At 39.9% G+C, this 17,356-nt stretch overlaps 1 protein-coding gene across 2 annotated transcripts in view; it reads left to right on the forward strand.

The window, feature by feature from the left end:
* usp32 (ubiquitin specific peptidase 32) overlaps positions 1-17,356 on the forward strand; it is a 216,231-nt gene that overhangs the window by 159,238 nt on the left and 39,637 nt on the right. For both annotated transcript variants that reach the window (XM_078224932.1, XM_078224933.1), the window contains exons 10-15: positions 581-664; positions 2,622-2,683; positions 3,285-3,387; positions 10,631-10,814; positions 13,829-14,004; positions 16,757-16,897. In XM_078224932.1, the coding sequence (XP_078081058.1) occupies positions 581-664; positions 2,622-2,683; positions 3,285-3,387; positions 10,631-10,814; positions 13,829-14,004; positions 16,757-16,897 (750 nt within the window). The remainder of the gene's footprint in view (positions 1-580; positions 665-2,621; positions 2,684-3,284; positions 3,388-10,630; positions 10,815-13,828; positions 14,005-16,756; positions 16,898-17,356) is intronic.

Raw genomic sequence — 17,356 nt, forward strand, 5'->3', positions numbered from 1 at the left:
TTCGGCCCATCGAGTCTGCACCGACAGCAATCCCACCCAAGCCCTATACCGTAACCCAATGTATTTACCCTGCCAGTCCCCCTGACACGAAGCATGGTCAATCCACCTAACCCACACATCTTTGGACTGCGGAAGGAAACCAGAGCAGACCCACGCAGACATGGGGAGAATTTGCAAACTCCACACAGACAGTGACCCAAGGCCGGAATTGAACCTGGGTCCGTGGCGCTGGGAGGCAACAGTGCTAACCACTGTGCTTCACTAATTTTAAAGGTAAGAGGGCAGCAGTGAGAATGGTAACAAGCCTTGTCTCTATGAATGATATGAAGACACCAATAGAAAGTCAGGCTGCAAATAAGAAAGCTGAATGAGATGAAATATGTTAGGGTAAATTTTAAGGTAAATACCATGAGAGAACCATGATTTTATCTAATGGCCTGTAATTTCCTGCCTTCTGTCTCCCACCTTTCTTGAATAGAGGAATTACATTCAAAAATGTACATGTTGCTGCACAGATGTGTTCTTAGGATCAAATTTTGTCTTCTGTGATAATTGAACTTTTGTTTCTCTTCACTGACAGATGGGGCATTTAACACTAGAAGATTATCAGATATGGAGTGTAAAAAGTGCTCTAGCCAGTGAGTTTCTTAATCTCCTATTTCAGGTTAGTACACTGTTTGCCAGCATAACAATCTCATGATGTTTTATTTCTCTTTTGGGTTCTCTTGAATTATTTATTTGTTTTGTCCTGTTTTCCTTAAGTGGCCACAGTTTAGGTGGTCAGTGCATTGTCGGCTGTGGTACTGAATCAGACAGATAAGCTCAGTCCTGGTAATGTACAAATCCTGGCAGCTGAACAACTCTGCTTTCAGGCTTTTCTCTTTTTTTCCTCTTCAGATCACCGAACTCTGAGGCTTGTTGGTGTCAGTTTTGGCACCATTGGGCTTAAGTAGGAACTATCCTGAGCTTTTCCAGATGGATATCCACAGACCATATGTAGCAAATATCAATGCTAGGGTGAGAACCAGAGTTGGTTATCCTTTAATATCAAAGACTAGGCTCATACATGACAAATTTGTAGGCAATGAGACACTGCAGGGAAGTCCACAATGTAATTATTTTAACCACTGCCCGCCCCCACCTTCTGATGAGACAGCACCTTCAGCAGAGGAGACATAAAATATAATTATTTCCTTTTAAATTTTAAATCCTTAGACTATCTTGTGCAGTTTGCCGAATAAATTTTTCAGAAGCCACATTGGAAATCCAGCTGTGGATTATTACGTTTATGGTTACTAAATCAAAATTGAATAATGGATGCTATTGTTGAGCATATGATCTCATCTCGTATTCATAGTGTGCATGTGCACTTAAACCATTTTGTGAGATCGTTGGAAAAATGGTATGAAGAGGAGCAGAATTTTTTGGAGCAAGTATTTTTTGGTTTGGTATGTTTTTCCACCCTGGTGACTGCTTATTGCCTATCTGTTAAAATGGGTGTGTAACACGATAGAAAATATCAGACTTTAGCAGCATAGAAATATCAACATTTTATGGAGCATTAGAGTGTCACTGAGATTATCCTAATACAAACAGATGAATGCAAGCTCAGCAAATAACAAGCAGCTCCAAGTGAGCATTTTGTGACAAAGTGCATCCACCTGCATTTCTAAATAACGAGAGGGGTGAGTGTGGTGTGCCTTGCACGACTTAACATTCACTCCATTGAAGTCAAAGTGCAGTTTGCCACTGTTGAACAAATGAAAGCTGCACCAAAATGTCAGATAAAGTCATGCTGGAATCTTGCACTTTGATGGAAGAAAACAGCTTCAAAGGTTTGCCTTGAATGATGGTAGATGTTTGTCAGTAAACCCATGAAATATGTTTATCTACGTTATGTGCAAGGCATTTTCCGCTTAAATTAGTGCAAGGTCTACAGAGCAGAGATTGTTTGGCCCAAGTGCACACTTGAATTATGCTTTTGATACATATGTTTGTGATTTATTTGCAGATGAACATGGAAAGCTAACTTTAAATCATTCTCTCTTAAGGAAGACTGACACTATACTTTGAGACATTCTGTTTATTCCTTGAAGTTCAGAGTTACTGTTTATAAATTGCCTGCTTGATCAGGATTATTAGTAGAGTATTATGGAATATATGAATGGTCCAAATTACAGTCTAGTTCAGATACAGATGATAATTTGCACACAAATGTGGTGAAACAAGACATTTGTAGGTGAAGATTTTTCCACAAGCCTGCACAAACACTGAACTGAAACAGTCTAAAATAATTGAATAATAAATTACATGTTACAATGCAACAATTAAATAATTAAGATGTTGAACACTTAGTTCATAGGATTAAGAAGCATTTAGATGAGCACTTGAAATGCCATAGAATACAAGGCTTTGGATCAAGTGCAGGAAAATGGGATTAGAATGGATAGGTGCTGATGGTCAGCACAGACATGATGGGCCAAAAGGGCCCCTTTTTGTGCTGTGAAACTTCGAGAATTGTCTAAGCTGCAAATGTCTTGGGGATAGACAGAACTTCTCTTTCTGAAAAATAGGACGATGTATATCACAGCAAAAGTATCTTGTTTCCTTTCTTTCTGCAGATATGCCACATAGTTCTTGGTCTAAGACCAGCAACACCAGAAGAAGAAGGACAAATTATCAGGTGCACAAAACTTGCCCAGTTCCAAAACAATAAAGAAATAGTTATTTGAGCATCCTCCAACAATGTAACATTTTTAATGTATATTAAGGAGGTTAACTTTGTAATTTGAGCACAATAACAGACTTTTTTTTTCTAAACCTCTTTTATCGTTGTTCCCTTCACATGATCGGCATATTCTATGTTGGCCCCACCAACATACATTGTACTACATTTATCCAAGTTAAATGCTCTCTGCCATTGTGTGGCCTCATGCAACTAAATCTCTTTGCATTTAATTACATGCCTCCACTGTTTAGCTCATTGATGAAGACGTTTGTGGGCCTCAGACTAATCCCCAACAGACATCACAAGTTTTTGTCCTCCGTATTCACTTACTAAATTTTATTGTAGAAATTGGTGAAACAGTTAATAATCATAGCCTTGAAGTTATGTTGTGTAGTGTTACTTGCCAGTGTCAAATGTTTTTCTAATATACTAATGGAGACACTAATGGCATGGCATTATTAAAATAGCATGTTATATAATTTCGCGCTCATGAGTTTTGGAATCCCTGCTATTAATTGTTTTCAGTTGCTAATTTTTATGTGTCTTTTGCCTCTAGTGGATGGTTGGAAAGAGAAAGCAGACATGGCCTACAACCTGGACATAACTGGTTTCTGATTTCAATGCAGTGGTGGCAGCAGTGGAAGGAGTACGTGAAATATGTGAGTAATTGCCACACTTTTTTAATGTTTATTGAAAAAGTCAGACTCAAACACCGCAGATGTCATGTGCTGTTTGAAGCAATGTGAGTTTTTGAGAAAAAACAAGCTTGTCATTTCACCTGGAGTCTAAAGTTTGGAAACAATTTATTCAGTTCTAATTGATCTGAGGAATTCATTTGTATTTCCGCTTACCTGCTTCCAACAGCAACGTTTGCGCAATGGCCTTGTCCTTATAAGAAAGGTTTGCAGTTAAGCATCAAAACGGATCCACTTCTGTGAGACACCAGAAGAGCTGTGAGAGTGGGGGAGCTGTTTAACCAGGGTTTTTCAGAACAAGTGCCTCCCTTTTTCTGGCCTTTTTGGAGCAGGAATCAGGTCTCAAAGATCAGTCAGTTAGGCCATGCCCGTCATTTTAAAAATAGCATGAGGTTTTAAAGGAGCCTCACAATTAACACTCGATCGGAGTTCCACCAAAGCCATTGCTGTGTTTAGCAGAAAAATAATCCCACTGAGAATGACAGCCCATATTTTGGGAGGTTCTGCCTTGGGTTTTGTGGCCAATTGAAGCAAATATCATTGCAGTTGTATAAAATACTGTACTTCCATTATATAATCCTCCTGTCCTAGAAGTTTCACCTGTGATTCTCTTACTAAAAAGTTTTGCAATTTTAACCCTTTAAAAAAAATTTTCACCATATGGCTAGGCCAACATAGGACAATCTCAGACTTGATTTACTTGTGATAAACTAATCCCAGTTAAATACAAGACCACACTAATTTCCCATTTTTAAGCTAACATGGTATATGTATTTGTGCATTGATCATGAGCAAACAAATGGATGAAACAATTACCTTGGTCTCCAGATTGCCAAAGACCGGAAATACGACTAAAGATGCGTGTCTGTAAATTATACGGCAGAATAAAGCAGCTTTTGTCTGCCAATTGTGTAAAGCCTTGCTCGTAACTTATTAACTATACACCGTGCAATTTACAGAAGATAACTCAACATTCAATGCCACAACAAATTGGTCTTGGTATCAGCTGATTAAGAGATTCATAAAAGTTGTGTAAAAACCTTTGGGTGTTCCAAAACATTGTCATCTTTCACACTACTTTCTTTATTGGAGTTAGAAGTTAAAATCTGTTATTCAACCAGTAAGTTGGTACATAATAAAACCCGAATTGACCTATTCACTATATAGCTGTTGTCAAATGAGCAATGGAATGAGAAATGGTACAGAAGATGTGATAACATTACTCATCAGCACCAGCCTGATGCGAGAGCAGCTATGTGCATCCTTAAACATCTGAGTGCATATTGTCAATTCTCACTGTTATATTTAATATTTGAATGTAATTGTGGAAATAGTATTTCAATATTTTGCCATTTTACATAATGTATTTCAATTTTCAGTTTAATGAAATAATTAACTTGTAGTTAGAACCAAAAATGAGGCAAAATTAAACATTCTGCTGAGAGATTAATTGCGAAGCAATGGGTGGTAATAAATATTACATTTAAAAGACTTGCCTTGTAATATTGAAGCTCTTTTGGTTCAGTGTGCAGGTCATTGAATACAAAAATACTCCCCTGTGCTTGGAATATATATCTCCAGGAACTTAGAAACATAGGTGCAGGAGTAGGCCGTTCGGCCCTTTGAGCCTACAGCACCATTCAATATGCTCATGGCTGATCATGCACTTTTAATATCCCACTCCCACTTTCTCCCCATACTCCTTGATCCCTTTAGCCAAAGGGCCATGTCCAGCTCCTTCTTGAACATATTTAATGAACTGGCCCCAACAGCTTTCTGTGGTAGAGAATTCCACGGGTTCACACCTTTGAGTGAAGTTCTTCCTCATCTGAATGGCTTAGACCGTGACCCCTAGTTCTGGACTTCCCCAACATCGGGAACATTCTTCCCGCATCTAGCCTGTCCATTCCCATCAGGATTTTCTATCTATCTGAGATCCCCCCCCCCCCCTCCATTCTTCTAAATTCCAGTGAGTACAAGCCCATTCGATCCAGTCTCTCTTCATATGTCTATCCTGCCATTCCAGGAATCAGTCTGGTGAACCTTCGCTGGACTCCCTCCACAGTAAGAATGTCCTCCTCAGACTAGGAGATCGAAACTGCGCACAATACTCAAGGTGTGGCCTCACCAAGGCCCCGTATAACTGCAGCAAGACCTCTTTACTCCTATACTCAAATCCTCTTGCTATGAAGGACAGCATTATGTTTAAGAGGAGGCGATGGCCTAGTGGTACTATTGCTAGACTATTAATCCAGAAACTCAGCTTATCGGGGACCTGGATTCGAATCCCGCCACGGCAGATGGTGGAATTTCAATTCAATAAAAATATCTGGAATTAAGAATCTACTGATGACCATGAAACCATTGTTGATTGTCGGAAAAACCCATCTAGTTCACTTATGTCCTACAGGGAAGGAAATTTGCCATCCTTACCTAGTCTGGCCTGCATGTGCCTCCAGAGCCACAGCAATGTGGATGACTCGCAACTGCCCTCAGGCAACGAGGGATGGGCAATAAATGCTGGCCAGCCAGCGACGCCCATGTCCCATGAATGAATTTTTTTTTAAAATGCCATTAGCTTTCTTCACCGCCTGCTGTATCTGCATGCCAGCCTTCAGCGACTGCCCCACTATGAGACCCAGGTCACGTTGCACTTCCCCCTTTTCCTAAACTGCCATCATTCAGAGAATCTTCCTTCCTGTTTTTGCCACCAAACTGGATAACCTCACATTTATCCACATTAGATTGTATTTACCCACTGAGCCAGCCTGTCCAAATCACCCTGCAGCCTCAACATCCTCCTCACAGCACACACTGCCACCCAGTTTAGTGTCGTCTGCAAATTTGGAGATATCGCATTCAATTCCTTCATCCAAGTCATTAATGTATATTGTGAATAACTGGAGTCCCAGCACTGAACCCTGCAGTCCCCCCCCTAGTCACTGCCTGCCACTCTGAAAAGGACCCGTTTGTTCCGACACTCTGCTTCCTGTCTCCCAACCAGTTCTCTATCCACGTCAATACGTTACCCCAATACCATAAGCTGTAATTTTACTCACTAATCGCTTGTGAGACCCTAGTCTCAGACTTAACTTTGTCACTCTCCATCTTAATGAAGAATTCTACCATACTATGGTCACACTTCCCCAAAGGATCTCACACCACAAGGTTGCTGATTAATCCCCCCTCATTACACAATACCCAGTCTAGGATGGGCTGCTCTCTAGTTGGTTCCTCAACATATTGGTGAAGAAAATCATCCCTTGTACATTCCAAGAAATCCTCCTCCATTGCATTGCTACCAGTTTGGTGAACCCAATCAATATGCAAAATGATGTCATCCATAATAACTGCTGTACCCTTACTGCATGCATCTCTAATTTCCTGCTTGATGCCATCCCCAACCTCACTACTACTGTTTGGTGGTCTGTACACAACTCTCACTAACATTTTTTTGTCCTTTGGTGTTCCGCAGCTCCACCCATACAGATTCCACATCATCCAGGCGAATGTTCTTCCTTATTATTGCATTAATCCCCTCTTTAACCTGCAACATTGCCCCACCCTCCTTTCCTTTCCATTTATCTTTTCTGAGTATTGAATATCCCGAGATGTTGAGTTCCCATCTCTGGTCACCCTGGAACCAGGCCTCTGTGATCCCAATTACATCATATCCATTAATGACTATCTGCGTAATTAATTCATCCACCTTATTACAAACGTTCCTCGCATTGAGAGACAGAGCCTTCAGGCTTGGTTTTCTGGCATTTATTGCTCTCTTAGAATTATGATGTAATGTGGCCCATTTTGAATTTGGCTTCACTGCCTTCCCCTTAGTGCCCTTTGTTTCTGTCCCCACTTTACTTCCCCCTGACTTCCTGCATTGGTTCCCACCCTCCTGCCATATTAGTTTAAACCCTCCCCAACAGCACTAGCCAGCACTTCCCCTAGGACATTGGTTCCAGCCCTGCCCAAGTGCAGACCATCTGATTTGTACTGGTCACATCTTCCCCAGAACCAGTTCCAATGTCCTAGGAATTTGAATCCGTCCCTCTTGCACCATCGCTCAAGCCGTGTATTCATCTTAGCTATTCTGACATTTCTACTCTGACTAGCATGTGACACTGGTAGCAATCCTGATTACTACCTTTGAGGTCCTACATTTTAGTTTAACTCACTCCCTAAATTCAGCTTGTAGGACCTCATCCCATTTTCTACCTGTATCATTGGTGCCTATATGCCCCACAACAGCTGGCTGTTCACCCACCCCCTCCAGAATGCCCTGCAGCTGCTCTGAGACATCCTTGATCCTTGCACCAGGGAGGCAACATACCATCCTGGAATCTAATTTGTGTCTGCAGAAACGCCTGTCCATTCCCCTTACAATTGAATCCCCTATCACTATAGCTGTGCCACTGTTTTTCCTGCCGTCCTGTGCAGCAGAGCCAGCCATGGGGCCATGAACCTGGCTGCTGCCGCTTTCCCCTGGTGAGCTATCTCCTCCAACAGTATCCAAAACGGTATATCTGCTTTGGAGGGCGATGACTGAAGGGGACCCCTGCACTGCCTCCCTACTCTTCCTCTGTCTGGTGGTCACCCATTCCCTATCTCCCTCAGTAATTTTTATCTGCGGTGTGACCAACTCACTGAATGTGCTATTCATGGCTTCCTCAGCATCATAGATGCTCCAAAATGAATCCATCCGCAGTTCCAGAGCCACTAAGCGGTCTAACAAGAGCTGCAGTTGGACACACTTGCTGCACGTGAAGGAGCCAGGGACACCGGAAGGGTCCCTGAGTTCCCACATCTCAAGGGGTGCATGACAGTTCAGGGATCTCCTGCCATTACTTAACCGTTAAGTTAACTTAACAACTATAATGCCAAGAGAGAAAAGAAAAAAGCTACTTACCAGTCACCAACCAATCTCTTACCTGCTGGCTGTGATGGCATGGTTCGAATTCTTTCTACTTCTCACTTGCCATCGAGACTCCCTCGCAGGAGCGTCTCCCTGCTCCTCCCATAGGTGAAGCACCTCTTTCCTCCCAGCACTGAATTTCCATTCAGCTCCAAATTTCCGATGACTTCTCTCTGGCTGCATCTCCTTTAGGCTGCAGTCTCTGTCCCACTGGTGTGCACAAGCTCACTGGTCCTGAGCTTAATTTTGGAGGTGTCAAAATAATGTTATTTTCAGATATTTTCTGTCTTCTCTCTTCAACCTTACTGCTTTTAGTAATTGTTCTCTTTTTTAAAAAGAACTGCATTATGCCTGAATAAAAAAGGAGAATTCCTTGCTTTGTCATTCATGGAATATGGTTCAGTGATGTATATCATGTACTGTGGAAAAAGTAATCGAGCATTGCAGTTGAGAATGCATCAATGTCGAGTGAAGTGAGGTTGTTCGGTAATTAGAATATAATGAAAGTGTATTTTTGTACATTTTATCTTCTCTAGATTATCGAAAAAGTTTAATATTAATGTCGTTAGCTGTGTGTTTGACACAATTCAGGTTTTTCCTTTAACATTAATTTATTTTTGCAGCAAAACAGTTTCCTTTAACAGTTCCACATCCTATTTACTAAAACGTGCAACCCAATGTGAATGGCATGGTAGTATGTCATGAGACTTATAATTACCTTTTATTACTGTGTTTTTCACTTTGGGAGGTGATTATGCTGTGGATCATGTTGTTCTAGCCATATATATGAAAAGAATGACAAATTAGATTATTACTTGGAAGAATAATGTAGCAAGGAACCTCTGGTACAATGCATTTGCTGAGCAATACTTAACCTGCTCAAAAATTAATAGTCCATAGTTGGATTGGTACTTGTTACAATCTCAAAACAAAGTTTCTGCTGAAACATTGGACTTTATGGAGTCTCTCTTTGCAGCTTCACTGTTGAAATAACTGTTCAAAATGGGTAAGTCAAGTCTTTGGCTTAATGCTCAGCTCTTCTGGGCTTTCCAAAGACAGGTTGTAATAGAATCATCGAATAGAATCCTTACGGTGCGGGAGGAGGCCATTTGGCCCATTGAATCAGCACCAATTCTCACTGAAACCACACCTCACCCCACCCTATCCCCATGTATCTACCTTTCCTGTGCATCTTTTGGACACTAAGGGGCAATGTAGTATAGCCAATCCACCTAACCGGAGCACCCGGAGGAAACGCATGCAAATACGGGAGAACATGCAAACTCCACATAATCACCCAAGGCTGGAATCAAACACAGGTCCCCATCACTGTGAGGCAGCAGTGCTAACCACTGTGCCACCATGCTGCCCAAAATTGAGATGTGCAAATATATTGGATATACTATAGAGCAATCTGACACAATGAATATAGGTATTTGGATTCCAATATTGTATACTTGATGGTTGAACCATTAGAGATCAAACTTTTGTCATCTCTGCCATTTTACCAGCCAGCAAAAAGAAAAGTGATGTTTCAGATGCCATTATGGATATAGGCAGTTACATCACTGCAGAGAACTTACTAAACCAAATGCACTCATGTTCTTAGCTCTTTTGAATTGCAAAAATACCTAGATAATTTCAAATACCATGTATTGCCTTTGACACCAAGTCAAAATAGTTTGTTTCAACCACAACTAACTGAAATCTAATTTAAATTTATATTATTCAACCTGTCTAAAGTACTGTCAAAATTTATCTACACCAAAAAGCATATTCTTTTTTGAGGTACAGTACAGCTTGATTCTGCTATATTATAATCTACTGTTTTCAAACTATGCAACCAGAAGGGTAGCGTGAAAAAAAAGGGTCTGATATGTTTCAGCATCTTTGCAAAATATGGAAAATGAATGCTTCCAGCAGATTTTTTTCATTATAATCTCCATATGCTAAAATCCTCATAGCGTAATCATTGTTAAGAATAAATTAGGCACATTGGGCTGTGCTAGTGGATGTCTAAGCTAATTAAAAATGAAATTCAAAGTAGAGGATTTTGGTCCCTCCTTAGTTAAAGGGGACCAAAACTTGTATATGGGTCAAAATTGATACTTTTGGAGGTTAGAGTTCATGGCATCTATAAAAGACCAGTATTGATTTTAAACTCTAATAAATTATTAGAATCTTGTGCTACTTTCAGCTTGTATTCTCCATCTTTATAGATGGAAGTGGCTGTGGAATTAATGTGTGTTGTCTTTCAGTTGTCAAGATTTTTTTTTCCTGCTTTTATCATAGGAAACCAAGCCAGTCATAATAGAGCCTTCTTCAATAATGAATTTGGTGAAAAGCCAGAACCCACTGCACATTATGGATCAGGGTGAAGATAAACCTGGTGTGCTGAGTTCCTTTAGTTCTCCAGATGAAAAATGTTTCGACAACATCTCAATTGCATCTGAAGCATCTGAGACCACTGGCACTGGTAAAATTAGTTCTGTTTTTTAGGTTTTGCAATAAAGTTCCTTTGAAACTTGAATATTTCATTTTACTGCACACATTGGAACTACTTACAACTGTCAAAGTTCCTTTTGGTACACAATTAACAATAAATGGACTAAACAGAACAATTGACAAACTAGCCCATCTGTTAAATCACATTATTTTTGAGCTCAGTATGAATCTAATATGCCAGTTTGTTAATGGTTCTAGTTAGATTCCTGTTGTAAATAAACAAATGATAATTGTACTTCAATGCACCTTAGCTGAACTGTACATTTGCATAATTTTGAATATCTGATTATATTAGCTCCAATTCATTGAATTAGGGTCATTTAGGCTGTTCTGGATTTGGCATAGAAGGTTTAAACACCAGTGAGGAGGACAATATTAAATGGAAGCAATGTTGTTGTGACGGAATCCAAAAGACCTTTGGAGCATAGCATGTTGTGTGAGAGAGTAAATGAAAACTAGGAATTTAACCACAGTTTTCAAAAAAGGGAAGTAGATTGAAACTGCATTGTGAAAAAAGTGGTTAAGAATTAACGTTTCAGGTTGTTAGCATCTCTGGCATTCTTAATTAATCTCTTCTCAGCTCAGTCCGCAACGATCATAGCAGAAGTTTCATGAAGAATTGCATCTTGTGGGTTCAGAGCTTGGAACCAAACAATGCAGTAGTATGTGAATCAATCACATTCATTACCTTCTTTAAGAGTCCTTAGTAGTGCATAACCCTAATCGAAAACATGACAATTTACCTATTTTTCACTTCGGTTAAATAAAATTTGTGTATAAATTTGTTTTTTGGTGCACTGTTTAAGAAATGTCTTTTCTACCTTTTATAATTTGTTTTAATTATTTATTAATAAATACCACTCTCATTGAAAACACTCTAAACCTACCCTTAACCTACTTTCCCAGTTCACTTTAGCCAGCTTGGCCTTCATAGCCTTAATCTTCGACCCACTTTTCTTTCTTTCAAGCAGAATGCAAAATTCAATCATGTTATGATCACTGCTACTTAGGGTTCCTTTACTATTAGATCATTAATTAATCCTGTTTCATTGCACATTATCTAGAAAGCCTGCTCTCTGGTTGTCTCAAGAACAAGTTGCTCTAATAAACTGTTCCATAAGTACTCGATGAACTGATCTTTTGGGCTGTCTTTGCCAATCTGATTTACCCAATCTATATGTAGATTAAAATCACCCACACTTGTTGCCATATCTTTCTCACAAGCCCCCATTATTCTTCCTGTCTTCCCCATCCGACAGTGTAGTTACTTTGGGGACTATGAACTACTCCCACAAATTATTTATTATCTTTGCTATTTCTTTGCATCAATTGATTCTACATCTTGACCTTTAGAAATAAGGTCATCTCTTACTATTGTACTGATGTCGCTCTTAATTAACAGAGCTGTTCCATCACTTTTTCCTAGCTTCCTGTCCTGAAATGTCATGTATCCCTTCAATATTCAGTTCCCTGTCTTTGTCATCATGCAGACACACCTCTATAATGGTTATCAGATCATACATATTTAAGCTAACCGATCACCCATTTTATTATGAATGCTACGTGTGTTCAGATAGAGCCTTTAATTCTGTCTTTTCACCACTTTCACAACCTCTGTCCTTATCTTCAGAGTAAGAAGTCTCACAACACCAGGTTAAAGATTATCTTCAGATGCAGTCTGAAGTTTGTATGCTCTTTCCTTTTCTGCCACGCTCTGATTATCACTACTCTTATCGCTACCTTGCTCTCTTGCTTCATCCTTTCCTTTTAATTTATCACATCTTCCTTCACTTGATCCCTTGTTGCCACTATTTAGTTTAAAACCCTTTCTATTGATCTAGTTACACAACTCGCCAGAACATTGGTCCCAGCAGGGTTCAGTTGACAACCATCCCAATGGTACCACTCCCATTTTCCCTGTAAGTGGTGCCAATGCCCCATGAATCGAAACCTGTTTCTCCCAAACCAGTCTTTGAGACATGCATTCAATACTCTAACCTTATTTACCCTGTGCCAGTTTGCTTGTGGCTCAGGTAATAGTATAGCGATTATTACCTTTGACATTCTACTTTTAGCACATAGCTACTCTTACTCCCTAAACAGAATCTCTTTCAAAGTGCTATTTATGCCATAGATACCTACATTGACCATGACAACTAGATCCCCCCCCCCCCCCTCTCACAAACTAAGGTCCACTCCAGCCCCCACCCTCTCCCACACACACACACACAAACTAAGGTCCACTCCAGCTCCTGAGCTGATGTCCTGAACCTTGGCATCGGGCAGGTAACACAATCTTTTGGACTCTGCAGATAACTGTCTATCCCGCTGGCTCTGCTGTCCCCTCGTACCAATATATTTCTATTTACACTCCCTATTTGATAAGCCTCCTATACCATGGTAACTCGCTCATCCACCCTACAGGCCCCACTTTCCTCCATGCAAGATCCTTGAGCGTCTTGGACAATTGCAAATACTGAGTCTTCTCCACTTCTACTTTCTAGACCGCTATAGCTTACCTCACTTGCAGTCCCAACCTCTTGTCACTGGCGATGGAACAAACAAAAAGACCCTAGCCAAAAGAGTGTGACTGCTTTGTAGAACGAAGTATCCAGGTAGCTTTCCCCCTCCAAGTGTCTGAAGCCAGACTGCAGCTCACTAACTCTGAGCAACCATTCAGATCTTAACAGCACAGAAGACTTCATTAAGTGCAAAAGCATTTAAGCCATCAGTCATATTAATTCTTTTCACCTGAGAAAAATGTTGACTCAGTGCATCAGTGGTCTTCTGTAAGTAACATGTTATGACACTACTGCTTCATCATGGTGCTAATTTGCTTTCCATCCAGTTTAAAGGTACTGTGTTGACATTGTGTTCAAAGATTTTGATAGATTGTGACAAAGTACAAACTTTTTTGTTAGTAAAAGAATGTTTTGTATACAAAAGCAAGTAAAAATCTGAAGATAATGTTTCCTCTTTTTTCAGGTTTATACCAGTCTAGTCCAGCTGGTACTGATGCTTGCTTTGCAAGACAGCACAACAGTTTGGACAATAATGGTCAATGTTTCCTTGGTGCTAATGGGAACATTTTGGCACACCTTGGTCCACAGAAACCAGGAGCCATCGATAACCAGTCACTTGTAATGCAAGGATCTGTGAAGGTATTGATACAGTGCCTGTGAAGATCAAAAAGTCTTTAAATTTGCTATGATTTTTTCAATTGTCTGAATATTAGGTTTGTTGTTTTGCATATATAGGGAGACAGTGCCCTAGTGATTTGGACTAGGAATCCAGAGGCTCAGGCGAATGCTTTGGGGACCTGGGTTCAAATCCCACCATAGCAGCTGGTGAAATTTAAATTAAAATTAATAATCTGAAATTGAAAGCCAGTCTCAGTGGTGGTGGCCTTAAAACCATCATTGATTGTCATAAAATCCCATCTGGTTCACTGATGTCCTTTAGGGAAGGAAATTGCCATCTTTGCCTGGTCTGGTCTGTGTATACTCCAGATCCGCAGTAATGTGGTTGACTTTTAATTGCTCTCTAAACTGGCCTAGCAGGAACTGGCCTAGCAAGCCACTTAGTTCAAGATGGCCTTGCCAGTGAAGCTCGCATCCCATGAAAGAAAAAAAAATACATTTTCAGACTAAGTTTTCAGTGAATCCATTCTTGCTGAATGATTTTCAAATATGGAGCTCCACAAAATGTTTTGAGATCTAGCCACGTCAACAGCTCTATCTTGTTCAACTGTGTAAACATTAGCAAACCAATAACCAACATTTTTTAATTCACAAGAGATTTAAATGGGTGATGATGATGTTTTGTGCAGCAGAGCTCTAATGGTGGAGGTAAACAAACATGTTTCTGAACTAGCATTTCGCATGGCTCCAGCTGCTGCTGCTGCTTGCCAATCAATTCCAATCTTTGCATTTACCAAAGGACGCTGCAGGGAGCTGTTGCTAAGATGGTAGAATGAGGAAAAAGACGGAATTCGGTGTCAGTAAATAAGCAGTGGTGTATTACTTTTTAAAAACCAAAATATGGTTCATTGTGATGCTGTGAATGCCGAAAAATTGGGTGATGTGCAAGAGCAGTAGGAGTTGGGATTCATGTGCATAAGACAATGCCTCAGCATAAAGCAATACCTCAGATAATATCATAAAGTTAACAGGATACTAGGTGGGATCCACTACAAGGAATAGTTATTGAAGCAGAGACAATATAGGATGACACAGTGGTTTAGCACTGCTGCCTCACAGCGCCAGGGACCGAGGTTCAATTCCGGCCTCTAGTCACTGTGTGGAGTTCTCCCTGTTTCTGCTTGGGTTTTTTCCGTTGCTTCAGTTTCCTCTCTCAGTCCAAAAATGTGCAGGTTAGGTTGATTAGACATGCTAAATTGCCCCTTAGTGTCAGAGGAATTAGCAGGGTAAATACATGGGGTTACAGCTAGAGCCTAGGTGGGATTGCTGTCGGTGCAGGCTCGATGGGCCGAATCGCAGCCTCCCACACTGTAGGGATTCTATGAATATTGACATTTGGGAATATGTTAGAGCAGACATTATGATGACTGCTTATGTATGGAGAAGAAATGATACAGAAATAAATTTGTAAATTTTATGGTGACAGACTTTTAAATGTACTCTAAACTTCCACACCAGGATCAAGTATGGCCGTAATTTCACAAAGGCATCACTTGATCATTCACAGTGGAAACAATTTTTTTTCACTAAAAAACCCTTTGCCACAATTATTGCCTTGGAGTGATTGGTACAGCAGCAAATTTGAAATCAGATTTGATTACAAGTGTAATTTTTATTAAATGATGGAAGTAACTGTTGTGTCAACATCAAAATCAAATTTGTTAGCTCAGCAATTTAAAACTAAACTTAATCCAGATTTTAATTGAACTTCATAAGAATTTTCATCACATCATACTCTGCAGCCTATAACACTGTTGAGCACAGCATTTTCCTCCGAGCCCTCTTTTCCACTGTCCAGTTGGGTGATGCTGCCCTTGCTTGGTTCCATTCCTACCTGTCCAATTGTACCCAGAAAATCACCTCTGCTGGCTTCCCTTCCTGGTCCCATTCTACTACAATTTGAAAGCCCCTAAGGATCCTTCTTTGGCCTACTCTTATCATCATCATTGTACCTCGGCAACGTCATTAAAATGACAATATCTCATTTCACATAATGCAGACAAGGCCCAGGTCTCCATAACTACTACTTCATTTGTCTGTCCCCATTGCACAGATTAGTCACACTGCTTGGCCAACAGCTAATATTGGATATGCAGATATTTTCACCAGTTAAATATTGAGAAGACTCAAAGCCACAAATTATATTCTTAGCCACTGACTCCTTCAATCTTCCTGGCTACTGTCAAAGGCTGAATCAGACAGTTTGCAAACTTGTTGTCCCACTTGACCCTAAGCTGAGCTTCTCCCCTCCCATATTCTCTTTGTCATCAAAACTACCTACTACCGACAGCAAAATTCAATGCTTTTTGTCGTGTTTACATCCAAATTGCTTGTATTCATGGAAGAAAAGTGAACCCAGCAGGGAATTGCATCATAATGCTGTTGTACAGTGCCAACCATATTCTGCTCATTCAAAAAACCTGTTGGTTTTGCTTTCTACCTTCTAGTCATCCTTTTATCTTTGTGGATGATGCAGTATTTTTCCTGAAGACTTTCATTATCTGTTATGATCTGTCATACAGTGCAATTTGGTGTTTTCAACAGATTTCAACATATTCACACAGTTCCTGAGTCAAGATCATTTATGCATGAGCACCTGTGACATACCACAGATCCTTTCTTCAAGGTTACTCAGTTGCGTTAGTGTTTGAAAATGACTAAAATTGTTACAGTTTTGTATATTTCAATATGTAGTATTGTTTTTCTTGTAAAGGCCCCAACATTAACTTTAGAGGGTGGACGCCTGAAACAGAATCCAGCTTTGGTTCGAGGCAAGGACTATGCAATCGTCCCAGAGCCTGTATGGAGGGCACTGTATCATTGGTATGGAGCAAACCTGGCCCTACCAAGGCCTGTAAGTTATCTTTATCTTCAAATTTTTTTTTGGTGTTCTTATATTTGGAAACTGTCGAAGAATTAACATTCATGTTTACATACGCTTTCAGTTTTGTTCTTTTTTCCGAAATGTGAGAATTTTGGATTATTTTGTAGACTTGCTTTCCATTTTTGAATATAAAAATCTTTTAAAGTAAGTTGAACTTGATATGAATTAAAGGAAATATTTCATTTTGAAATTATTCATTTATTCGCACAACTATATCCAAAATAAGTGTATTTTAACCAATTGAGATCTTTGTTTGGAATTGAACTGTTCTGATGGTTTTGTTTAAGAAGGATGAAAAGGTTGCAATCAATTGATGCCAATCTAACGTCACAAATGAGGAAATGTTGTTTTCTTTTTATCTGCTCTTGCAATGTGAGCAGCTTTGGTGAGACCATATTGCTCTTTGCTAGTTGCCCTAACAACACTGAG

The sequence above is a fragment of the Mustelus asterias genome, chromosome 12 (assembly GCF_964213995.1).
Source record: "Mustelus asterias chromosome 12, sMusAst1.hap1.1, whole genome shotgun sequence".
NCBI lineage: Eukaryota > Metazoa > Chordata > Chondrichthyes > Carcharhiniformes > Triakidae > Mustelus > Mustelus asterias.